General features: G+C 39.9%; 1 protein-coding gene across 5 annotated transcripts; it reads right to left on the reverse strand.

Moving 5' to 3' along the window:
• Positions 1 to 2,134: 2,134 nt before the first annotated feature.
• Positions 2,135 to 26,506, reverse strand: dmpk (DM1 protein kinase). Of its 5 annotated transcripts, none has more exons than XM_085797116.1 (15): positions 26,318 to 26,506; positions 16,380 to 16,471; positions 15,659 to 15,742; positions 15,378 to 15,473; positions 14,718 to 14,866; positions 13,781 to 13,874; positions 13,292 to 13,489; positions 12,309 to 12,557; positions 11,920 to 11,999; positions 11,730 to 11,826; positions 10,786 to 10,949; positions 9,425 to 9,519; positions 6,833 to 6,900; positions 6,460 to 6,534; positions 2,135 to 3,057 (listed from the first exon to the last, which is right to left on the reverse strand). In XM_085797116.1, the coding sequence occupies exons 1-15, from the start codon at positions 26,481 to 26,483 to the stop codon at positions 2,956 to 2,958; spliced, it is 1,809 nt and encodes a 602-aa protein (XP_085653242.1). In that variant the 5' UTR covers positions 26,484 to 26,506; the 3' UTR covers positions 2,135 to 2,955. The 5 variants fall into 5 exon arrangements, 4 of the variants coding, with proteins under 4 accessions (XP_085653242.1, XP_085653244.1, XP_085653241.1 ...); XM_085797115.1 differs by having other exon boundaries at positions 2,136 to 3,057; positions 9,425 to 9,522; XM_085797118.1 differs by lacking the exon at positions 6,833 to 6,900.
• Positions 26,507 to 27,469: the final 963 nt, after the last annotated feature.

A 27,469-nucleotide genomic window follows, 5' to 3' on the forward strand; every position in this document is an offset into this window, starting at 1 on the left:
TGAACATTTTTAACAACAAACCTTCACACAACAGACCTGGATGTCCGTCTTACATCCTTTTTCTTTGAAATGCTCATTGGCATTTTAACATTATCCCTGATTATCTGCATCAAATTAAACGACACCAGTCCTTTTCTCCCAATAAATCATGGCAAATTTGCACCGTCACCTACAATAAGTCTACATGCTATTGTTTTTCTGCGATCATCAGACAGAAAGAAAACCAGTAGGGTTATTATACTGCCTTCAGAACGACCTCTCCAGTAACTCTGACATTAGACTGACACTTCAGGGTTGAGGTTAGGGCTGTGGAGGAAGCTGTGGTAGTCATATCCTCTGTAGTGTCTGTATTGTTTCGTGGACTTGAAAGGGAGAGTTTGGCATTGTACAATGTCACAAATCTAAAATTTTAATGGGTTTTTAACCCCAGTTCTGGTAAATTCAACACTTTCAGCCTTTTTTTTGTCACTATTATATGTGTTCATGGACCTGAGGACCTGAAATAGCACGTTTAAAATATAAAATTTGGTAGTTTTCATTTATACAAAATGTAACTTTGGTGGCTGTCATCTGCTTCATTATTCATACTGTATATACATTGTAGTGGAGGACTTTAGACGGCCTTCGAAATGTATAAAAAATGATGTCAGTTATAGTGAATGTGCTCTACATCTGCATGAATATGAATGGATGTTAGAAGTCAGCTAGTAGCCACACAGTGGTGAATGAGCTGGTTATTAAGCATGAATGAAACAGCTGATGTCAGTCATCCTACAGTACAAGCGTGACTTGTTCTGCTTGAATCACCTCTGATACCAAAACAGGCACATCAAAAACATGTCTATACTGTAGTTGTGCAACGCAAACATGTACAAACCACCCCTAGGTGCAAATACTCTAAGATACATAAGAAAAAGTTGTATCCATTGTAATAACTCCAGTGTCTTTAGACACCTCCATTATTCTGCACACTTTATTGTGCTTTGGTTGCTAGGTGCTGTCATTTAAAACTGATAAAATTACCACTGTGCCCATCAATATCCTCTGAACAACCCATAATGACAAAGGAAACATTTTTACAGTTTTGAAAATCTCTTAATCTTGGTGAACACGACAGGGTTCTCACATAAGAACCAATTATACAAACAGGGGACACCACCATTTCTTATATATTTTGAAAATGAGAATATACACACTGTTATAATCAATTATAATTGTAATTTGTTGTAATTGGAGAGTGCCACTTGTGAGCATTAGAAGTACTTTTTATACCTTCTCTGACCTTCTGGTACTATCATTGTGGATGATAGTACCATTGTTCACATTTTATATTGTACATTCGTATTGTACGTATTGCCTTATTCTAAGCTGCCATACATAGGTATTTCCTTTTTATAGGTTCAACCGTTACTAGCTAGACTTTGTTAGATGTTAAACAGCTAGCCAGATAACTGTGTTCTCCCTTAGAACAAGTGTGGGGTGAGTTGGGGCAATAACTGAACTTCCTGATTCAAGAACTTCCTCACAGCACCTCATAGATACTAAGTACAAAAGTACAAACGTATTAAGACCCTCAGCTATGACCCTTTGTGCTAAGACTCAAAATCTGTTTACATTTATTGTAGATAAGCTATGTAGCCTACTATAGACCTTGACTGGAGTCCACATGGAGACATTGGACAGGAAAGAACTCAAACCCAACTGACTCGACTCTTCACAACCTGCTGGAAGGACGACCACCTCAGGCCTTTATGGTCATGGCACGACGGGAAATTAACTGCACTTATACACACTGTAAAGTTACATGCTGCACTTACACATTCACTCACACGTTCATATGCTGCTTTTCCTCACATATCACATTGTCTTACTTAAGGATGCAAATGGACAAGTGGACTAGCTCCTGCAGAACTTCCCCCAGACCTCCTTATAGTCAATCAACTCCTGCCTCTTTGAGTGAAAGGCAGTTGACAGCCCATTTGGACTTTTTGCATTACATTACCTGGCTAATACCACTCCTATGAAGGAAATGAAGGATCTATGGAAAAAAGACTAAAACATGCTCAAGAGATAAAAAGGATCTCAAAGTAACTGCTGTCAAAGGGACTGTAAATAGAGATCGTTCAGTTGGTTTTCACTTTGACATAATGGGTTATTGGTTGCATTGAGGGGCAAATGGTAGTTTTATCAATCTAAAATCCACTCTATACCACAATAAAGTTTGTAATATAAAATGCCTGAAGATACTATACTCATGGAGTGAACCTTACAGGTACTTGAAGTGTGTTTTGGCCTTTACCAGATTCAGTGTTCACACAACATGGACAAATTGCACACAGTTTGAAAGCTGTAGGTCTCCCGGTTCTGATCTGTGCATAGTGTTTTAGGATCCCTGTACCATACAACCCGTTTATGGCCAAACAATAAAATAAAAACAAAAAAGGAGACAAGGCAAAAAGGGTAAGGATAAGGGTTAGCATAACCCTCCTCACCACATGTTTGTTCCTCCATATCTTTGGTTCAGTAACTTCTTCTACTGACTAGATCTTTTTGGTTGTAAAAAAAAAAAAAAAAATTGACAAGTTCCTTTTCAAAAGACAACAGAGTAACCTTAGGTAAATATTTCTGGCAACAGGTTAAAGTTAGCCGAGACTCAGGGCGTCTCTACCGTAACCTTTCAGGCTGGTGGACGGACAAGGTAGGTCAGAAAGTGTCCTCATCATTTCTTCCTCATCAGCTCGCAGCAATCTGAAAGAAACGCTTCTCTCCCATCAGTTGGAGAACATAAATGCTCCTACGTTAATGGCACGCCCAGAAGTTCCCATTCGTCCTGCTTTACCGTCTTTTTAAAGTTTAAGAGGCTAAAGGAGTGTGGCAGTGAGTGGGCTTAGAGCCGTGGCCCGCGGTCCTGCTGTTGCAATAGGAGAAAGTCAACATGTGCCAACCTAACTGCACTCAGGAGAGTTCAGTGTAACAGTGTCTCTCCCAGGCTTGGACCTCGCCGCCTTCTGCACACACCAACAGGTACAACTCACTCGTCACCTGTGGCAGTCGGACCTGCAGACCAAAACACAATGAATCACAATGTTAGAGCTGAGAAAACTGGACATTTCTCTTGATTATATTGGAATTAAAGGGACAACGAGGAGTTTTCCCTGTTAAAAGGGTTTCCATGGAGTTTTTCCTCAGTCGATGTGAGGGTCTAAGCAGTGGCGTATCCAGGATATTTTTACTGGGGTGGCCAAGATGGGACACAAAGCTAGTGTGGGGTGGCCATGGCATAACAAAACTATTGTGATATACGCAGCCGACCGCGGTTCAAATCTTGGCTGGAGGTTCTTTACTGCATGTCACATTACCTCTCTCTCGCCCATGATTTCCTGTCTCATAAATGTCAAGAAGAAAGGTTTACTGGTAAAAAAAAAAAAAAAAAAAAAAAAACTTTTAAAAAACAGTATTTTTTTCACAGTTCTTGGTACTCTCTGGTTGTTTTAACATGTCGGTTTTTAATCAGTAATTGTTCAGGATAGGGTACAGCTTTTCTAAGAGCCTTGTAGTGGATAAAAGTCCTCACCTCTTCACAATTTGTATCAGGGCAGCAAAATTCACCTGCTCTTAACTCATCCTATAGAATAACATTCATCAGTCATTAGCTCATTATCTGTATTACCTGTATTGTTACCTGTGTGTTCTTTACTAATTGAAGCCCTATCTAGTGATTAAATAAACACAGCAATCTAGGCAACAGAAGAAACCCAAACATTCAAATTAAAGCTTAATATTTAAAGATAGGCCTCATTAAAAAGTGTAGGCTATCTGTAAGCAAAAGATAAACTATGCTTGTAAGAAAAAACTGAAATTGCTCTTAACATGCTTGGTTTATGTTATTATTTATCTTACATCTAAATTTGTTGGAGATACTGGAATTTGATTTTTTGGTTTGTTTTTTGCCAGCACACGTGTGTTTTTGTTTAATCACAAGATGCTGCCTAAATTAGTAAAGCAAACGTAGGTAACAATACAGGTGACACAGATGGTGGCCAGATGGCTAGGGATGAGCAAGTAGCTACACCATTGTCTCTTCAACCATATAAAAATTATCTGTATGCAGCCTATGGAGTGGGTGGGACTTTAACCTGTAATTGTAAGCCTAAAACTGGAAGAAGTTGCTATTATTATTATTATTAGAAAACTATAGTATTTACAGAAAAGCATCAGCACTGAGCTTCAGATGTTGGATCACAAGTAAACAATTTACAGAACAAGTTTCTTAGAAACACAGAACATGGATATTCTTAAGTGCATCTAGGGCTGAACGATTTTGGGAAAAGATCTAATTGCAATTATTCGGGCAGATATTACAATTCTGATTTGATTCACGATTTTCTTAAAATCAAGCTTCAGTGCAATATTCATTATGTATAGCTAGTAAATGTACAAACATGACAGAAAATTACAGCATGACATTAAAACATTAAATGCCATGCTCTAATGCAAGAATGAAAACTAAAGTTAAGTAGTGGGGGCCAGAGATGTTCACAAGTCTTTTTTTTTTTTCTTTTTTTCTTTACCAAATAATGAATAATAATAATTAAGTCAAGTCTCAATTCTCTAAAAAATAAAAATCTCCTGTCTCCTCTGGTTGTAATGACGCTTCTATCATCTGCTGCTTTCCGGTCTACTAAGAATAGGTACTGCACAGTCTAGTCCTATTTCACAGCAAACATATTAACAGGAGGACTTAGCCTAGGCTACAGTAGCCTGATGTGTGTCAGTTATGCAGCAGCTCGTCCCCGACCCCGTGACGGAAGGTCTGACCACAAACGGACGTTAACTTGTGCCTCACTGGTGTCGCTGGTTCACAGTCACCTGTCTGTCACTCACCTGCAGCTGACTGCGCAGTCAGAGGATCTGCTGTTCCTCTCTCTTTAGCCTGGTGTTTGACTGCACTCTGTATAAAGTGTGTTCATTTCAACACTGTACAATTAGCGCGATATAGCGCATTTACCGTTTATTAGCGGTCAAGCGCGACCTATGCGCCCGTATGTATGTGTGTGTGTGACAGAGAGAGAGAGAGGGAGAGAGAGAGAGAGAGAGAGAGAGAGAGAGCGGAGCGAGGCACAGCTACAGTGACTGTGTGTAGAGGAGTGTGTGACAGCGTTCCTCTTGTTTCTTGTGTTGACGAACTTAACCAACAACTACCTATCAAATTTGGGGTGGCCACAGGGGTGGCCAATGAGTTTTCAGGGGTGGCCAGTGCCACCCCAGGCCACCCCCCAGAATCGCCATTGGGTCTAAGGACAGAGGATGTTGTTATGATGCCATGTAAAGCCCTTTGAGACAAACTGTTTGTAAAAACGGGCTATACAAATAAATTGCCTTGCCTTGCCTTGCCTTTCTCCAGCGGCAGAACCAAAAATTCCGCGACAATAAAAAAGTTTCATATTAATGTGGATGAATCTACGTTACCCACACTTGTTAATGGGCCCATTTTCGATAAATATATCGTTTTGTCTCTATCATTATTTTGTTATTATTAGTGGTGGTGGAAATGCTGGTCGAGCCGACCAGCGTTTCCTTACTTTCGGTTTCGTGGCGAGTCATGAGAATAACGCCGCCGAATCGCCGTTTATGGTGGGAACTACGACGGTATGTGATCGTCTTCGAACCTCTGACTTTAATTCTTGATGAATGAAAACATGAGTCTGTCTTGCGCCGGTCAAAGAATTTCACGGTGCGCAGAGGCTCATAAATGTAGTGTGAAAACACTTCGCTTTTCCAAAACTCCTCGTTGTCCCTTTAAGTCAATGATATAATAGGATTTTTGGGCTATTTATTGAAAAATAACAATAATTGTGTACAGTGGTGACATTTTTTTTGCATAAACATCAAAGTAAATTAAAATAAGTGAGATGTTTGTGCAAACAGTTCCTGTACAGTTCCTGTCTTTGCGTTAAAATTAAGAATTAGAAATACTGAAAAATACTGAAACATTGAAATCTTAACTAATGATTGGTTATCAATGGGAATGATTTAGCAATTGGGAGAAATTATGAGAACTAGCTACTACTATTTTCTACTTAAGAACCGAATCAAAAGTGGAACTGTGGAACTCCTAACCCCCTGAATTACATTTTATTAATGACCTGGCACTCTTCAAGTCAAATCTTAAAACTCATTTATTTAGAAAGGCTTTTAATACCCAGTGACATTTGTCATTTGTCATGTATTTTATCATTTCTGTGTTCTCTTTCTCTTTGTATTTGTTATGTAAAGCACTTTGTTCATCATTCCAGATATTGTAAGGTGCTATATAAATAAACTTTATTATTATTATTATTATTATTATTAGTAGTAGTAGTATTATAAAAGAACTGAAAACCATGTCAATATTGTTGTTGCATTGTAAACTTTACATCTGTTGAATCATACAGTAAATGAGTGGTGATAGTCTTGTACCCTGTGGAACAGGAGCAGGTGGCGGTGGAGGGGGATCACCAGTGGGTAGTGGCAGGCTGGGGGCGCTCTCCTCCACTGCAACATATGCAAATGAGACCAGTGAGCAGAGCAAACCCATGTAGGAACATACTGTATAAAGAGCTTGGCCAGCTGTACACATTTCATGTCACATACATATACACACACACACACACTCTCTGTTTGCCCATTATCAAACCTATGGATATCTTTAGTTACTTACACAAGGCCTCTGCAAATGAATTAGACAAATCACACAGGTTATATTATACTGTTTCACAATAGTTTTTTTCTTTTTGTTTTCCCGGGTCAAGCAGAGACAGAGAATATAGAAGTGGAGTAAAGATAGGCTTACATCCCCCGGTGTGTCCACACAGTGGGCAGGCAGAGCAAGAGTGGCTGGGCAGATACTCAGCTCTGTGACTGGAGGAGAGAGAGGAACATCAGAGGCCATGATGTGCAGCAGCAGCTCTGTTGCAGGCATTCAGTCATGATGGGATGCACTGCCGGCTTGTCAGATTTGCAGCGATACAGAGAAACAGAACAGAACCAAAAAGAAAAAAAAAGAAAAGAAAAAAACAAACACACAACAACATATTTGTGGTGATGAAAGGGATGACAGTGTGAAAAGGAGAGAAAGAAGCTGAGTGAGGCGAGTGAGTGTCAACACACTGCAAAAAACTCAAAATCTTACCAAGAATATTTGTCTTATTTCTAGTAAAAATGTCATTTCTAGTCAAAACAAATCTCATTCTACTTAAAATAAGACTCATCAGCTTGTTTTTAGACACTTTTTACTTCTTTCAAGCATATTTTCACTTGAAATAAGTAGAAAAATCTGATAGTGGAGCAAGTTTTTCTTCCTTATTACAAGCACAAAAAACTTGCAACTTTCACTGGCAGATTTTTCTACTTATTTCAAGTGAAAATTTGTTTGAAACAAGTGAAATGATATAAAAACAAGTTCATTTTTAGGTGACGAGTCTCATTTTAAGTGGAAAGAGACTAGAAATGAGACATTTTGACAAGAAATAAGAGTTTTTGCAGTGCACACATGGAGTGCGTTCATGTTTTTTTTGCGTTCATGTCTTTTGTGCGCATGCAGGAGTCGTGGTCATCATTATTCATAACACCTTTATCCGTCAGTCGAGCAGCTGGAAGACCCTCATCACTGCATCTTTAAAAAGCTCATGACACCGTATTGATTTATGGAAACGCGGGCATCCAAGTTCCTGCATACCGAGGCTATTCTTAGAGTGGGTATTTATCACCATGTTCTGACCGAGGCCTCCAGTATAAGCAGATGCTGCCGCTGGGACTGTGCAGCGCTGTGTTTATTCAGAGTGGCTCATATTGTCTGGAACTCATTCCACCTCACATTTATGTTGTTCTTAACAAGACTCAGGACTGTGAAGAAGGACTTGGTGCTGTGTGGATGTCTGCGTGATTAGGTAATGTGACTGAAATACCTTGCATTTGGAAAACAGCCTTCGAATTTTTTTTTTTCACCAACTGGGTTAAATTTAAAGTCACGACTCTAACTCTGTGTTTTCTGTGTCTCTTTTTAAAGCTCCCCTGTGGATGTTGTGGCTCCTCGTCAACATCCACCAGTGTCAAAATGGTACTGGTTCCTATGATGCCATCACGGTATAACTACATAAAATATAAGGTGAAAGAGAGAGGAACAGCCCATGCTGTATTGACCCTTTGCAGCTACGTCAGAATTATCACGTGACGCGAGAGGTGACACCATGACGGACGGCAGAAAGTGCTCAGTGATAATGTACTGTGTATGGGTGCCGTCCAACAATGTGGCTCAATCACTTCACACTACAACCTCACAGCATTATCACTTTTAAAATAGAATATCTACTCATCCGTTGCAATATTCTGTTTGTTTATTTGTTATTCGCCGTAGAATATCTCATTTTTCTGTGATTTTTCCACTGCTAAGGAGCTATAACGTCAAGTCAGTGCCACACTCCCCATACAGCAGCTTCTCCTGTCTTTGCTGCTGCTAACTACAGTTAACGGACCTGGAAATTAAAACCTGGTCCGACCCGTGGGTGTTGAAGACCTGACCCCGACGTCTGTATAATTAGTGATCATTCTCTGAAGAAACCCGGCTGAAAAATAAAATAAAACAGGAAGCCGTCTTCGTTGTAATCGCCGCGATCGGCCCGCGGCAACTACGTTGTGATGGTGCTATGTTTAATATGAGCCTTAGCTGTTGTTAGCCACAGCATGTAGCTCAGGGGCGCATGACGTCTGTCCGACTACCCATTTCTCCGACCATACATTTCTTTATTTTTGCGTCCATTAGTCCGACCTCCCACTTCTCCGACTTAAGTAGCTCTAACCCTTAACCTTACCCTAAACCTAACCTTAACACTGTAGAATGGGTAGTCGGAGAAATGAGCCGTCTGACTTTTGGGCAGTCGGACTGATGTATGCTCCCCGTAGCTCAGCTAGTTAGCTTCAACTGTGTTTACATCGACTATACACTGTAGATAAACTAACTTATAATGGCATTGATAACGTGTCTGTATATCTTCGCACTGGTCCTGTTGCTCATGTAACCCCGCCGCCAGTGGCCAGCCCCCGGTTCTTAGCTTCTAGCCCAGCAAGGAGTTGGTGCTTGGGACCAGTTTTAAGAACCAATAACCAGTTCTTAAGCGGTGGAAAAGCAAAGAACCGGTGCTAGTCAGGCTCTGGCTCCGAACCAGCACTGGAACCAGCTCAGTGGAAAAGGAGGGGAAACCCTACAACCCCAGTATGTCACAAAACTATAACGCGCCCATTGAATTTAATTGACGTCCACCATGGCGTCCGTAGCTACCGCGAGTGGAACGTTACGTCACGTGCAAGGGGTCAATAGAGAGACGATTATGATGATGATGATGATGATGATGGTGGTGATGAAGAGGCAGGGCTGTGGATCACTTGCCTGTTACTTTGGGGGATCTCCTGTCCTGCATCTCCTCCTTCAATCTCTCCATTTCTTTCTCCAGCTCACAATATTTCCTCTCTGCTTCCTGTAACCTGCTGGAAAATACAAAACAAAAGACTGTGACCATATTCCTTAACTAACCTGCACTTAAGAGCAATTCAAAAAAACTTTGTTCAATATTAATCTAACTGAGCATCTTAAAAACATGTCATTTACAGAGGAACAGTCGACTATGATATGGGAAATACTGTAGATACATTCGTATGTGGCTCTGAGAGCTCAACACATGGCAACTTAGGAAAACATGTGAACATTCAAATGTTCTGCAAATTCAGAAAACATAATCAACACGAGTGCTACAAAAAAAAAAAATCACAACACATGCAAATAAACAAACTACTGTGCTACTGTACAACACAACGGAAGTGTTTCCAGCGGATACAAGCATGGGTGTGGTTTGTGTATGTTTGTTTATGTGTGTGTGTGTGTGTTCCTAACCGCTCTCTCCCTGACTTTCTTGCCCCTAAGGTAAATAATAAGTGAAACGATGCCCCAACTGGCAACTGAACAATTTCCAACCTGTTTGTTTTCTTCTTCACACTTCTGTTGGGTTGTGTGAAGTTATAGGTCATTTGTCGGGTTAGGTTTCCTAAAAAATTTGTGTTCCTTAAAGGTATAATATGTAGGAATTCCCCCCATCTAGCGGTGCGGTTGCATATCTGAACGTATTCTTGATGTTGCATTCACGTGAAATCGGGCAGACGTCAGACAGACAACAGACGCTGCATGTAACAGGATAAACAAGCGTCTATGTAAACAAGTGGTCCGCCAGCACGAGACAATACAATACAGGCGTGACAACATGTTGTCATGGTGATGTGGTATTGTTTTACCGTCTTTCTCTGGTGGAGTAAAATGACATCCGGTTGGTTTGCCGACGGCCGTCTGCCTGACTGCACCTGAATGCAACACCGGTGCCTCCGTCCTTCCTCACACTACACAGTGGTGACAGTTTTAACAGGCCGAGCCCACAGCTCCGCTCAGTTTCCGTGGTTACCTACGGTCACGCTGCCACTCAACGTAAAAAATGGCGATGCAACATGGCCGCCTCGGTTCGGTGCGTCGCCCACTTATGTATTTGTAACGACTTGTAACAACTCATTCTAAGGTACCAGAAAGCTTTCATTTGTATGCGGCTGTGATTCCACTTCAGTGAAATACGTATTTATGAAAGACAGATTTGATTTTTGCTAATAAAAAGCCAAATAAGTTGCATACTGGGGGCTTTAAATTGCAAATCATTGAGGATAGGCAACACAGATGCACTGGTTAAAGATGATACGTCTATAAACTCTTACCGCTGCAAGTCTTCACTGAGTCCTGATATCTCGTCCGTCTCCTCCTCCTCCTCCTCGGTGGTGGTGTGGGTGGACGCGGCACAACCTTGCTCCAGAGTGAATGGGAGATCCAACAGCGCAGGCAGGTCGTCTGGTAGAGTATCTGTGAGATGCAACAGCTGACCCTGGATCAGAACCACACACAGATTGGGTCCAGTACAACAATTAAAAACAAGCAGGAACGATATTTATAGCCGTTACATGAACATATGGGGGACAAATGGAAGTTCGGTAACACTTTACTTGACGCCTATCTCTATAACACATTTACCATACTTATAATGAGTTATAATGCAGTTATAGCACTGTATAACTATAGTTATAAACACTCATACTGTAAATTATCATAATGCTTTATAACAATAAGCATAACACACTATAAAGCATTTTATCATGACTTATTATCTCCCTTAAGGTCAGGTATTATAATAGGTTATAATTGTTAGTAACTCACTGACAATGTCCACATTGATAATGCATTATTAATGTAGTTATAATGTGTTATAATTGGCTTATAAATGTGTATAACTATCATTATTAACACTCATTAATTATCATAAGGCTTTATAACAATAAGCATAAGACATCATAGAGCATTTTATAATGGTTTTTTATATAACACATTATAACTATATTTAATGCATTTAATGCATTATCGATGTGGGCATTGTCAGCCAGTTACTTACAATTATAACGTATTATAATACCTGACCTTATAAGTCAAGATAAAAATGCTTTATAGTGTGTTACGATTATTGTTATAAAGCATTATGATCATTTATGAGTGTTTATAGCTATAGCTATACAGTGCTATAACTGCATCATAAGTCATAATGCGTTATAAAGATAAGCGTCAAGTAAAGTGTTACCGGAAGTTCTGACATGTTTATAAATTATATTCTCACCAGCTTCTCCGGCGTGTACAGGCCCTCGAACTCCCTGAGCCTCGTGTGGTCCATCTGCATCATGATGTCCTGACTGCGGTCGACAGCACCCGTCTGACTGTAAAGACAGACCCGTTAAATGACACCAAGGACGGCTTCTAATACAGGTAGAGAGTTGTTTGATGCACAGAAAACGAGCCATTCAGTTCACCTGGTAGCGGTGAAAGAATATCCAACAAAAGCCAAGTGTACTCCTATTGGTGCTCTGTCCATTACATCAGACAGCGTCTCCTGCAGAACACAACAGATTTTCCAATTTTCATACTAGCAAAGGTTAGGTGTGTTATTTTGTTAGAAGCCAGCCACACTTTGAATGAGTGGCACAAACAAAAAAAATATCAGAATTTGTGTCAAATTTTATTCGTATCTGCAGACAGCTTCCTAAAAATAATAATTTGAGGTTTCATGCAGAAGTCTCACACAGTTTCTGCAAGTATGGAGTTTTCTTTCAGACACAACCTAGGCTCCAGAATAAAGTGCATGGCATGATATGAGAGGGAAAGGTAAGGATGTTTAATTAATTAAAGACAGCACCGGTACCATTTCGCTGAGACAGTCATCCAGAATGTCAAAGTTGGAGGTGTCGGTGGGATTGGATACTTCGGGTAGGTAGGGGGCCGGGTGTTTATGCAGCGACCCCCAGTCCAGTCCACAGAAAAACGGGTGGCTCCTGAAGTCACTGATGCCTTTCCTCCCCAGACGGATTTCCCTCTCAGAGATGAGTCCAGTGACGAAGGACCGGGCGTTGTCTGAAATCTCAGGGCCGGATGGAGGGAACTCGAAATACTCCTGGATTTAATTTTTTTTTTTTTTAAGAAGGTGACATTATAGGGATAGTTCAACATTTTGGCAAATTGGCCCATTGCCATAATCACTATAGTCATAGCAGTAGGTTTGTTACCTTTAATTGTCGGTGCAAGCTATTTATAGAACGGCGGAGCGGAGCCGTGAGCTGCTCAGAGCTACGCTACAGAGGCTCATGGGATTTCTTGGTTTCCCTCATCAAACTCATCAAATACACAATCCAACAACTCCACAACGCTCTGGTGGACAAGTTGTGACCTGCACATTCACCACACTATGAGATAATAACACAACGTTACCAGACAGAGTTGTTTTAGAGATAAATTCATGCAAAACCGCTGATGCACGTTGCCTTCAGGGACAGTTTTTCATCAACAGTCTCTGTATTTCCCTCTAAAACAACTCTGTCTGGTAACGTTGTGTTATTATCTCATAGCGTGGTGAATGTGCAGGTCACAACTTGTCCACCAGAGCACTTTGGAGTTGTTGGATTGTGTATTTGATGAGTTTGATGAAGGAAACCAAGAAATCCCATGAGCCTCCGTAGCGTAGCTCTGAGCAGCTCACGGCTCTGCTCCGCTGTTCTAAAAATAGCTTGCACCGACAATTAAAGGTAACGAACCTACTGCTATGACTATAGGGATTATGGCAATGGGCCAATTTGCCAAAATGTTGAACTATCCCTTTAAATGATTGACAACATTGATGATCTACTTTACCTGAAAGTTGATGATCTTGGCGTATGTTTCAGAAATAGACTCTGCGTAGAACGGCGTCGTCCCCAGCAGCATCTCGTACGCGCAGATACCCAACGCCCACCAGTCACACTCCGGACCGTAACCTCCACCTCCCTCTACGGCCCTCAAAATCTCTGGAGACAAATAGTCAGGGGTCCCGACCGCGAGGGCTGAGTGAACCTGCCATGAAATAAAATGGATGATTTTAAAAATAAGCTCATTGACGACCGAAATCTGTCTACTCTTGGATCTCTGGCTCAACATGTCTCTCTATTTTAGTTTCCCTTCACAGCTGTAGCACAGAGCTTCCTACCATTATTCTCCAGTCCTTTTGGTTTCCGGGTCAATTTAAGCAGAATTTTCTCTTAAAACTTACTTTAATGTCGTTACATTATGGTATTATTTTCATTTTATTCCACGATGTGCTGGATGTTTGCCAATATTTTCTCTGCAAGTCAAGTCAGCTCTCACCATCCCATCCTCTAAGAGCCTCAGACATGACCCAAAGTCCCCCAGTCTGATGTGTCCGTCAGCTGTCAGCAGGATGTTGTCAGGTTTGATGTCTCTGCGTAAGGAACAGGGTTGATAAAAGATAAGAGATAGGAGAGGTTGTGCTTCAACAAAAAGGCTCATTCAAATCAGAGTGCTGAACCAAAGACTTAATATGAATGGAAAAGTTTGCAAAAAACTTGCATTGGTAGCACATCTTTATTAATAAATTTCAGGTCAAAATACTCACTTTTCACATGATTTATTCTGGCTCACATCATGCAAAAACACGCTGACACGTTTCAGCTATGCACAAATTTGAGTATTTTGTCCTCAAATTTACTAATTAAGATGTGCTAACATTTCACGTTTTTTAGCAAACATTTTGATTCAAGGTTAATAAAAGGTTAGATTTTTTTTTTTTTTTTTAAACAGTTTTTTAAACTTTTATTCACTTCATATTATAGTTCCAGGAGAGAGTTTATACACATTTTCTGGACTTAGCAGTTTTGATTGAACCATGTGAAAAGTCACGTTATTATTATATCGGTATTATATTTTTAGTCATGATTTCTATAAAAAACAAATGTATGAGACAAAAGTGCAAATTAGAACCATGTAAGTGTTGAACTTGCATCCTTTCAAAAATGACACTGAAAAACTAAAGAGGAGAATGTCTACATCAAAAACAGACAATAAAAACAGTATATACCATCATGCAACACACAATATGTGACTTTATGGGGACAGATGATGGTCCAGAGTGTATTTTGTGTTATGGCATTAGTTAAAAATCTAAAATAACCCTCCAAAATAAATCCCATGTTCATTAATGGCTTATATATCTATATATCTAGATATAAAATGCAGCAAAAAGAATGAATGAGGAAGTCAGAGGAGCATTATGAGGACGGTCTACCTGTGTACATAACCCAGCCTGTGGATGGAGTCAATGGCCATGACCATCTCAGCCAGGTAGAACTGAGCCATGTCCTCAGGGATCCGGTCTCCAAACTTACTGAGCAGAGTCAGCAGGTCTCCTCCGACGTAGTAATCCATCACCAGATACTGAGAGGGCGGATGGATGGGTGAGAGAAAAGTTAAATAAATACTGTATGTGTTTGATACATTAGTTGACATCATACACTGCAAAAACTCAAAATCTTTCCAAGAATATTTGTCTTATTTCTTGTCAAAATGTCTAATTTCTAATCAAAACTAAACTCTTTTCTCTTAAAATAAGAATCATCATCTAAAAATGAACTTGCTTTTAAATAATTTCCATTTGTTTCAAACAAACTTTAACTTGAAATAAGTAGTAAAATCTGCCAGTGAAAGTAAGTTTTTTGTGCTTGTAACAAGAAAGAAAAACTTGCTCCACTATCAGATTTTTCTACTTGTTTCAAGTGAAAATATGCTTGACAGAAGTAAAAAGTGTCTAAAAACAAGCTACTTTTTAATGTGATGAGTCTTATTTTAAGTATAATGAGACGTTTTGACTAGAAATAAGACAAATATTCTTGGTAAGATTTTGAGTTTTTGCAGTGTAACTAATGGTGTGTTCATATACAGTACATACCAAATAGTTGTCGTCCTGAAAGGCGTAGTGCAGCTCTGTAATCCAGCGTCTGTCGCCCCTCAGTAAAACCTCCCTCTCCTCCTGGTAACACGCTGTCTGAACGAGACAAAACAAAGAGCTGCAGGTAGAAAACTAAAGGGCGTCCAGCTTGAATCAAAGAGACTTTAGCCTCCATTTCATTTCATTTCACTTTCCGTCCTTATTTCCCTCCCTCCCTGCCTGTCCTGTGTTTATTCTACGACTGTGTGAGTGAGCCCATGTTTGTGTGTTTGTTTGTGTACCTCTCCTCGCCGCAGCATGTCCCACTTATTCATAATCTTTAGAGCGTACACCTGTTGTGTGCTTCGCATCCTCGCCACAGCAACCTGCAACAACACAACACAACACAACAACCACAAACATTGGATGCTGTCATCACTTATTATGGTAAAACGTAGATTCAGCCAAATAATCAGTGTGTAAATGTGTTTTTTGCAAACTTTTTGATTCAGGGTTAATAAACGGTTAGATTTTATTTTTCAAAACAGTGTTTTTATTAACTTCACTTCATATTATAGTTCCAGGAGAGAGTTTATACACATTTTCTGGGCTTAGCAGTCAGACAGTTTTTATTGAACCCTGTGAGAAGTCACGTTATTATTATACCAGTATTATATTATTAGTCATGATTTCTATTAAAAAAAATGTATGAGACAAAAGTGCAAATTACAAAAATAGTAGTGTTGAACTTGCAATCTTTCAAAAATGACACTGAGAAACTAAAGAGAAGAATGTCTACATCAAAAACAGACAATAAAAACATTATATACCATCATACAACATACAGTGTGTGGTTTTATGGGGACAGATGATGGTCCAGAGTGTATTTTGTGTTATGGCATTAGTTAAAAATCTAAAATCTTTAATGTGTAGACTCCAAAAATCTTATATCGACACTTTGTCAGATCATTTACTGGTTCTACGTGTCTGAAAATGTTTGATTTCTGCCTCAGACCCGCTCACCTCGCTGAACGTGCCTCTGCCAATCACCTTCAGGATGTGAAAGTCTTCTCTCTTGATGCGAGTCCTCCTCACCTGTCTCACCAGGGGCTCAGCTGTGAGGGGAGGAGAAACTGTGTGACGTCCAAAAATAATAACACATGTTGTGTTGTAATGTAGCCTTCACCTATAGAGATCACCCACTCATACGCTATCATTTCACATTTTGTTATAATAAGGCACTTTTTTGCTGTTATTGAATTGTTCTTGAATTTTTGCATATTTTTCGGGAAGGTATTTTGTATAAGCCCATAGGCTACAGGCTTTTTATTACCTCCCCTTCTTGTTTCATTTCTGTTTTTGTAATTGTCCTTGATTTTGATGGTGCAAGTAAATAAAACTAAAACTAAATTAGTGGTCTGATGGTTATCAAGAGCAAGAAAATGAGAAAGGTTAATGTGGATTTTATTGATTTTAAGATGATGGAGTGGAATGAATTCATGTTTATTGAAGTGTCATGCACCAATTAAGGCGCCCAGCCTGTAAGGGCTTACAAGACACATTTCATATTTAGACAACAAACTAAATCATCAGAGCACAGACAAAACAAAAACCACATGGAATTCACATAAATAATTCACTTTTTCTTATTGACCAGGCACTTTTTTTATGAAAGTACACTGCAAAAACTCAAAATCTTACCAAGAATATTTGTCTTATTTCTAGTCAAAATGTCATTTCTAGTCAAAACAAATCTAATTCCACTTAAAATAAGACTCTTCACATTAAAAAGTAGCTTGTTTTTAGACACTTTTTACTTCTTTCAAGCATATTTTCACTTGAAATAAGTAGAAAAATCTGACAGTGGAGCAAGTTTTTCTTTCTTATTACAAGCACAAAAAACTTACTTTCACTGGCAGATTTTTCTACTTAACTCAATTGAAAATGTGTTTGAAACAAGTGAAAATTATCTAAAAACAAGTTAATTTTTAGGTGATGAGTCTAATTTTAAGTGGAAAGAGATTAGTTTTGACTAGAAATGAGACATTTTGACGAGAAATAAGACAAATATTCTTGGAAAGATTTTGAGTTTTTGCAGTGTAGCTATAGTAAAGACTTCTTTTCTGAAGAACCATTCCAACTTTACATCATCATCAACCCAAAACAACTCACACAACTTCACATTTTTGCATTATCTGAAACAAAAACTGCCTGCCTTCGTCATATAACGGACAATGAAACAAAAAATGCAGTTCTAATTGGTGCTAAATTTGAAAAAAACAAATATAAAATGCTTCTTTGCTCTTTCTTTCTTCACAATGTGGCTGTTTTGCTCTCACATAACAGAGCGCTGCTTTAAACTGAGAACATGCTGCTCTCCGTGTCCTCCCAGCTCAACAGAGGGTTCAGTTTGCCATAAAGGGAGTTCCTCTCTTCAGCACAGCAACTGTCTGAATTGGAGTCACTCTTAACGGCTAAAAATAGCAGCTATCATTTATGAATCGAGGCAAATTTTCCAGTCCTTTATTTTTATTTTCATTCCCCCTCTCGTCCTCACACACACTGACAGGAATGCAAGTGGGGCAGAGGCGCAGTGTAAACCGTGGCTTCATTAACACACACTTAACTGTAGCACGAGAACTAAAAGTTTCCTGCAGCAGAACAACTGTGAAAAGGTCCTTTATGCTGCGGCCCACCCACCCACATGACAGGAGACATGTGTGCTGCATCACTGCCTTGTGATGTTGTGATGCTGCATTTTACATAGAAACAGACTCATAAACAACATTCATTCTTTTCTTGTCCCATTTTATCTGATTCTGTGGATGTAAAAACCTTGCGAGCAGAAAAAATATGATTGTTGAATAAAGTTTTTGTTCTTCCGGATCTTTCTTTCTTAGCACAGTTTCATTTACAAGCTGTAGCCTACATTTACTTGTTTTCATGCCCACCCACACGGTGCATTATTTCTGATCAAGCAACGTATTTATGGTTTTTCTCTATAGCCTAACAGTACATGTTTTTGTTTTTCCTATATTTTGTACATACTGTAGTAGTGACTGTCTTTATGTTTGTATTCCTTACTTTCTTTACTTGTCCTGTGCTTCTATGCTACTGTTGCAGGTGAATTTCCTACAAGTGGGATCAATAAAAAGTGTTATGTCTTATGATGTGATCAGTAGTCGAGTTGTAAAAAAAATTCAGGGGGGATGGTCAACTCATGTAAATACGATATCAAAACAAAACACTGAAAAAATAAGACTTCTTAATCCTCTCAAATCAAATCAAGCCAAGTTTATTTGAATTTTTTTATTTGTGCCCTCAGATTTTATTATTTCTTTTATTCAACATGCGTAGGCCTACTCTCTAATGATGAAATAACAAGGGCTGTTATTAAAATATTTAATCCCGATTAATCTCATGAATGTCATAGTTAACTCACGATTAATCGCAAATTAATCGCACATTTTTATCTATTATAGCCTAAATATCCCTTGAATTATCATTTTAATACTTTTATCAACATGGAAAAGTGGATAGGCTTGATTTGTGCAAATGTTTTTTAATGAAATCAACTATCAATAGATTTTTTTTAATTAATGTTAAAATTGATTTGACAGCCTATAATTACAAGTTATATGTCCAACATTTTATGTAAAAATGGGAGGGATGGAGAGGGGGGATGGCATTTTTTCAGGGGGGATGATTTTGATCGTTTTTATTTCAGGGGGGATACCATCCCCCCTCATCCCCCTTCAACTCGACTACTGGATGTGATAGATTGTGGCCAGAATATTTTAAATTTAGTTTAGTTCAGTTTAGTTTATTATTACAGGACAGTGTACAATACCATTAATCAATTGTAGAACAACGAAGAGATACCAGATTTAGCCCCTAGAGCTAATTTCCATCTGTAGTCCCAACATCATTCTGGAGGAACACAGAACACCAAAAAAATTGAGATGTCAACACTTGAAGAAGTTTTGATTTGGAGAAGGGGAATTTAATTTGTTGAATCAGTTGTTTTTTAGCATTGGAGCTCTTCTCACTTGTTACACACAGCCTCATTATCAGCTCACTTACGTGTTACTTCCTCATTAAATGGATTAAATGACTATAAAAGCTGTAGTACAAATCATCTACTGAGGCCTAGTAGTTTTACACCAAACTGAACGCAGCTTGGAAAAAAAAAACAGCTGGTTGAATGTGTGACTGCATAATGTGTACAAAACACTGACATGCATTTAAATGGTGATGATACAGCTTTGGAAAAAGTGAATCCAGCACAATCACAGTGGTACACAGCAGTGTAAAAGATATGTGGAAAGTCGAGGTTGTCTTGTGATAGCAGCATCACATGTTGGTGACTAAAGGCCATTCATAGAGTTCATTTGTGGACAAGAAATGTGTTCAGTCTTTTTTTTACATCAGGCTTTAAGGCAGCCTGCAGATTGTATTCTTGTCTTACCCAAATCCATGCAAATCCCTCTGATCCCTCTCTCCTCACTCAGATATATCGTTGTTTTTGTGCATCAATGTAATAATGACAACAACAACGATTATTAGGAATCATGAAGACCAAAATGTGTCACCTGCAGTTAAACATTAACAGCAAATGTAATATAAAACCATAAATGTTTTCAGATGTCCACCTACAGCATCACCCCTCACATAACAGATATTACTGTTATTCGAGATCCAAGTTAAATATTTGGTCTGATGACATTTTATTAAAATGTTTCCTGCACAGACTGAACGCCGAGAATAGAAGAGGCAGTTTACTTATTAAATCTGGCATCAGATCAGACGGACACAGTTGGACGGCTCACGGCTCTGGCAGCTTCCACGGCCTAATGTGAGTGAACTGTGGATGTAAAGTTCAAGTTCAATCAGTATTTCTTCTACAAATGACAAACTACGCACTGTGACACAACAAAAATTGAATAGTGTGAAGTAAAGCGCAACTAAAAAGTTATATATTGTCTGTAATCGTTTTACTAACCCCGCCCTCGCTCCATCAGGTCCTTAATGTTAAAGGGATACGCCAACATTTTTTTTGTGTGTCTTGCCTCACTCCCGAGTCCATGACCAGCAGATAGACACCATCCTTTCGACTGTGCGTGCAGCAACAAGGGAGATAGAGGCCGTATCGCCCGTAATTAGCTTAGCTCAAACACTGGAAGTGTATGGGTAGTGTTAGCCTGCCTCCTACCCGAGCCGAAATCAGCAGTCAGAAGCTGATTTCATTTTAGTTCTAAACTCTGTAAATATATCACTTTGTCAACATTTCAAACATGTTTAGGTGAGAAAGTAGCCGTTTAGATCAGCAGTGTGTCGTTAATTTGTCTAAATACCAGCTGTTTACAATTTTGTTCAGACAAATTTGGCGCTACTCAAGCTCGCCGTTGTGACCAACGCACTTCCAGTTACTTTCACAAAATAAAACACCCGTTGCCCTTCACATACAGAAAACCATGACGATAGAATTTGTGCTTTTACTTTGAAATAGGAAGCTAACCTACCCTCGATGTAGCTAGCTTGAACCAAAATAAAGCGTCTTTGCTTGAACCCTCCGATTTGACCGCTCAAGATGCCTTACCGGAGAGTTTTGTCAGCTCTGAGACGAAGATCGGCCCGTTTAGAGTTGCTGAAGAGCGTCTCTGATGACTTCAGGTGGAGGCAGGCTAACACTACCTATACACTTCCAGCGTTTGAGCTAAGCTAATTACGGGCGATACGGCTCTATCTCCCTTGTTACTGCACGCACAGTCGAAAGGATGGTGTCTATCTGCTGGTCATGGACTCGGGAGTGAGGCAGGACACGAAGAAAAAAAATGTTGGTGTATCCCTTTAATGTTAAATTTGCCAATTATAAGCTAGGGGAGTAGGATAAAACAACACATAACTTTAAAACATTACTGACTCCTGACTGATTGGGATGCCTCTATAAGCTTTTGGCAGTGAAGCTGTTTTACTCTGAAGCTCAAACTGAAGCCAGAAAACGGCTTCATCACAGATCACAGTGACACTGGATCCTCATTCCTCGACTCATGTGGTGGTTAAATTTGGAGTGTGTGTGTGTGTGTGTGTGTGTGTGTGTGTGTGTGTGTGGGCAAGGGGGGGGCACACATAATCACCCACCCACCTTTCCCCCACTCCCTCTCTGCTACACTAGACAATACAATACAATAGGTACGTGCACAGCCACAGTCACGTGTTTGGACAGATTATGTCAATAACGGAGGAGGAGGAGGAGGAGGAGTGAGGGCAGATGGGTGATAATTCATCAACAGTTACAGACTAAATCGAGCCACCTTCGATATTTAACCTCCTGTTGTCCTTCTGGGTCAAGTTGACCCAATCTGTTCCCTTCCTCCATCCTTCCTTCTTTCCACAATCCTTTTTCCCTTCCTTCCTTCCATTTGTCCTTACTTCTTCCTATCTCTTTTGATCCAATTGACCTGATCTGTTCCCTATCCCTCCATCTTTCTTTCCTTCACTTTTTCCTCCCTTCCTTCTTCTTCCTTCCTTGAACAAATATGTTCCCTACCTCCATCTTTTTTCCCTTCCTTCTTTCCACAATCCTTTCCCCCTCCCTTCTTTCTTCTTCCTTCCTTGAACGAATCTGTTTCTTCCCTTCATCTTTCTTTCCTTCCCTTTTTCCTTCCTTCTTTCTTCCTTCCTTGAACAAATCTGTTCCTTCCCTCGACCCTTCTTTCCTTTCTTTTTCCTTTCCTTCTTTCCACAGTCCTTTTTCCATTCCTTCCTTCCTCCTTCCTTCTTCTTCTTTCCTTGAATGAATCTGTTCCTTCCCTCAATCCTTCATTCCTTCCTTTTACCTTTCCTTCTTTCCACAGTCCTTATTCCCTCCCTTCCTTCCTTCCCTTCGTTCCTTCCTTTTTGACCCAATTGACCCAATCTGTTCCCTCCCTCCTTCTATCATTCCTTCCTTTTTCCCTTCCTTCTTTCCTCCCATCTTTCCCTTTGTCCTTCCTTCCTTCTTTCCCTTCGTCCTTCCTTCCTTCCTTGACCCAGAGGGACAACAGGAGGGTTTTAAAGATCGATGCCTGGCAGGAAGACCACTGTAAATCTAAGCAGCGACGTGCTCTTCTAGCTCTTATGTGTGTGTGTTGTCATGAATCAGTCTGTCACTGAGTCACGTCCGTCTCTCGGCCTCTCCAAGGTTCATCGGGAGTGGCAGCAGGTCAACAGAGGAGCGTTGACTTTCATGACTTGCGATGGTCTCCTGTTGCTTTTAAGTGCCGTGCACTCTGGGGTCGTAGCACAGAGGTTACCGAGGCAGTTCTGTGTGGTCTCTCTCAGCTGAGCTCTTCATATCTTCATAACTCCCCTCCTGTAACCTACCAGGCTCAGTTTAGAGCCGTGGTGCTGAGAGCTTTCACAGCACCACTAAATCCATGGAAAATACTGTATACTGTAGCTAGTGTTTGAAGGGAATCTAGCGCGGCTTTAGGTTTTTAACGGGGTTGGGTTATAACAGTTGATTCCAACAACAAAAATCTGTGATCAAGACAAGAGAAAACCGATTTTGAACCAAACAACAAACCACACAACAGGTCTGTGGGCCGCGATTATTTTGTCTGCCACATTAATATCAATGAAGACAAACTAAACAACACAGTGCTCCAAACATACGTATCAGCGTACATTCATTGAATTATACAAAGTTAAAGTGATAAATTAAAGTAATGCAATCTAATAGTAATATAATTTCTAGCCTATCACCTTTTTCCATCCATATAAATGGTAACCCCACAGATGGATTGAGTATAATTAGTGCTGGTGTTATCTGTTTTCTTATTTCTTACTGCTATAACTGCTGCTAGTACTCTGTCCTCTCTTATATTTATGCAGGTTGTTATCTGTTTTCTTATTGTTGTAACTGCTGCTAATACTTCTTATATATACGCAGTTATCTGTTTGTATGGTATGTCTGTCTGTCTGTCTTTAAATGTGAGGGCTCCGGATGGAAATTAGCATTGAGCTAAATCCGGCATGTGGACTGTCCTCGTCAAATAAACAATAAATGAAAATGAAATGAAATGAAATGAAAATGTTTGGTAGGTGTTCCCTGTTGTATGCCAAACATCTGCAATACTCATCATAACTTGTGTTTGGTTTAACCAAGGAAGGAAAACAGACATCAGATCTCAGCAGAATTGTGCAGTCAAGATTGAGAAATGATGACACCTTAGTTCGTAAAGATGAACACAGCTGGTAGCAGACGTAGGCCAGACTAACTCAGTTTAGTTCAGTCTTGCCACGCCTTCCTACACCACATGGGATGCAACCCCTGAAATGGGACACAGCTTTTGTTTTGTGTTGAATTCTCTAACGTACATCAGACCAGTCTCAGTTTTTTTTTTTTTTTTTTTTTACAGCTGATGCATACTTTCACACTGGATATGTGTCCAATGCATCACTTGATAGTTAAACCAGCAGCTGCATATGGAGACAATATGGAAAAAAATTGAATTATGTCACTGGGGAAAGTTGCAAACTGTATGTAAAGAGACAGAGCATACTTCTTCATAGCAGGTCAACGGCCAACGGTGTGTCCCTGACGTAAGACGACAGAGCAGTCTGAAATATCTTGGAGAAACTGGCCCCGAGTTTGTGAACGACTAAACAAAGTGGTTGGTTGCTAAGTGACACGTCATGTTGGCATGGGGTGCATGCAGCCACGGTAGAGTTAAATAATGATTGAACTCATGGTTTCCTGCCCAGGAATGCAGCAGCAGCAGCAGCAGCTGAGCTCTGAGCAGCACAAACACACACACACACACACACACACACACACACACACACACACACACACCGACTGTTGTTGAGTCACACATGATGCTACAGTATGTCGTGTGCTGAGCTCCGGGTAGCGGCCACTTTGATTGTTCTTGATCTGTGACCAAACAAAGTTGTTGCCAGGCGACATGTAGCTACGTACTGTCAGGAGCAAGGTGAGTGATTTATATGCAAACACACAGAGAGAGAGAGAGACAGAGAGGAAACAGGAGATGATCTGTTAAAAGTATTTCTGGGAGAAGATCCACAATTTACTAAATTAGCTGCACAATATGTAACATTCTGCCACGATACTAGAAAAGTACACGAATGCTGATCAGAACCACTATTGATGTCATTTAATATTGTTGTCCTTTTTTATTATCATTTGTTACTGTCATCATTTAAGAACAATATGTGTATGTTTTATATATAACAACTTGCAACAGTCTAATGATGCCCAATCTTACCACACACACACACACATATTATTTTTTATTTTATTTTAAGTTTCATGTCATTTAGACTATGTATAACACTGAAAAAACTCAAAATCCTTCCAAGAATATTTGTCTTATTTCTTGTCAAAATGTCTCATTTCTAGTCAAAGACTAATCTCTTTCCACTTAAAATAAGAATCATCACCTAAAAATTAACTTGTTTTTAGATATTTTCACATTTTCACTTGAAATAAGTAGAAAAATCTGCCAGTGAAAGCAAGATTTTTGTTCTTGTAATAAGAAAGAAAAACTTGCTCCACTATCAGATTTTTCTACTTATTCCAAGTGAAAATATGCTTGAAAGAAGTAAAAAGTGTCTAAAAACAAGCTACTTTTTAATGTGATGAGTCTTATTTTAAGTAGAATGAGATTTGTTTTGACTAGAAATGACATTTTGACTAGAAATAAGACAAATATTCTTGGTAAGATTTTGAGTTTTTGCAGTGAAGAGAGAGAGAGAACTTGATCAGCACACACGTGCATGCTCACACACACATGCATAGGGTAAATAATTTTATGTACACTTTTTATTTATTTGTATATTGTTGTATATTTGGTTTCATGAGTTGTATTGTGTCATTGATTCCTAATGCTTTGGCAACATAGTTCTTTTAACTGTCATGCCAATAAAGCGAAATTGAATTGAATTGATATATGCAAACAGAGAGAGAGAGAAAACAAAAACTCAAAGCAGACTAAATTGTTATTTAACTCTAAACAGAGAATATAAATTGGCTGAATACCTCCACTCTGTCAGAGACATAAAACAAAGACGAGTGACCACCAGCTCGCTGTAGAGAAAGGACGACACCGACAGACATGGCTGCCCAGAGAGCAGCGCGTATGTGCTCACTGCTCCACAGGAGAAACTGAAACAGAGATGCACTTCCTGCTCCACTGTGAGAAATACTCTTTAATAAGAGACACCCACTTCAAAGAATTAACTAAGAAAATCAAAAGATTCCACCTGCTAACACCAGAAGAGAAAATGTCAATCCTGCTAGGAGAAGGGCCAGCAGCTCCTCTGGCAGCCAAATATGTAACTGCTTGCCACAGCCTGAGGGACTCACTTTAACATCTTTACCTGCACCATTATTTATACCTGATTGTATTAAAGCAGAAGTAAGCGGAATATTTGTGTTAATATAAGTCTTAAATAGTTCTATCTTCCGACAGCAATCACTTACATAGAGTGTTTGGTCTGAAACACGGGTCTGTCAGTCACTCTGCTCTGCTCTGAGCCGAGGAGAAAACTTTCCTTGTATCCTACAACCTTTATCCAATGAGGAGAGAGAACGACATAAAGGGGCAGTCCTCTCTGTGTGTGCAGCCAAGGGATGCACGTGAATGTGGTGACGTAGGGACGAGGGCGGGGACTGCTAACTCCATCATCTGACAGGAAGTTAGCCAACACCACCGGATCGCTTACTTCTGCTTTGTAACATCTTTACCTGCACCATTATTTATACCTGATTGTATTAAATTCTATTGTAATGTAGTTTATATGGAATATTGTTTATTTGTTATTGAATATTGAAATATGTAATACTGTATTGTTATATTGAAATAGTTTATACAATGCTTTGGCAACAACAAATCCCTGTTCATCATGCCAATAAAGCTAATTGAATTGAATTGAATTGAGAGAGAGACACTCACCCCACTGTAGGAAACCAGAAACATACTTTTCCCTTGCAAAGGGCGAGGAGTAGAACTCCTGGTAGACGCCCACCAGCAGGTCCAACAGGGTCTGCAGCCCGACGGGTCCGGTGGTCTGGGGGCCCTCGGCCAGGTCGGGTGCACCGAGGCCAGGGCCGCTCGACATGACGGCCTAATAGGTGCGGTGTGTTTTTGTTTTTGTTTTTAGCTTAGAGCTGCTGCTGCTGCTGCTGCTGCTGTGAAATCCTGGCGTCCATGAGGTGATGGATTTACACCGAGCTGAGACAAGCTGGATCTTCTTTTTCTTTTTCTTTTCCCCCTCTCTTTTGGTTTACAGTACTCTGCTCAGCCTCTTGAGAATCACATTTACAGTAACAGCCCAACCCTCTCTCCCTCTCTCTCTCTCTTCTTTTTTTGGCTGCGCCCCGTCGCTGACATGCACAGTCACTTTTTGGATCTCCACCTAACCCCACCCCCCTCCTGACCTGCCCTTTTCCTTTATACCTGTTCTGCTTAACCACTGGTACACAAGTGTCGTGTTTTCTATGCAAACATCCTCTTTGAGCAGGACATGTTCCTCTCTTCCTCTCTTCTTCTTCCCCTTCACTTCTGTGTTCACTTACTTTTTTCTGTCTTCTTTACAAGTCGGCTCTATCCTCTCCCTCTCTCTGTCTGTGTGTGTGTCTGTCTGTCTGCCGGCTTGTTCCTCTCTCCCTGTGGCTCCCCATGGCTGTGCAGCATCTGTCAAGCCTGCAGTTTCTCTCCAGCTCTGACTCAAGACCTTTTTTGGTGTTTGAGTCTCTCCGTCGGTCTCTCCCCACTCCCTCTATATCCAAAGCACAACAAACTTTCTACTACAACACTGAGACCTAATACAGATGCATGTTGTAGGCTACGCTCTCTGAAACAATTCCTCTTTCCCTTTTCCATCGACCACTAATTCTTTTTTTATTACCTGTCCTTGTTTGCTTTTCTTCCCCTTTTTTTTATCTCCCCGTGACAAAGCAAACAGGAACCACTGACCTGAATCAGTGCTGCTAACTGTTGCTGTAACACTCAGCCATGTTTTGATGTGAGAGTGCAAATCTCTTATTTTGTCAACCATCCAAAGAACTTTTTTAGATCCCTTGATTGTTTCTCTTTCCCTGCTGT

Source organism: Trachurus japonicus, chromosome 14 (assembly GCF_045865225.1).
Source record: "Trachurus japonicus isolate A0001 chromosome 14, Traja_1.0".
Lineage (NCBI taxonomy): Eukaryota > Metazoa > Chordata > Actinopteri > Carangiformes > Carangidae > Trachurus > Trachurus japonicus.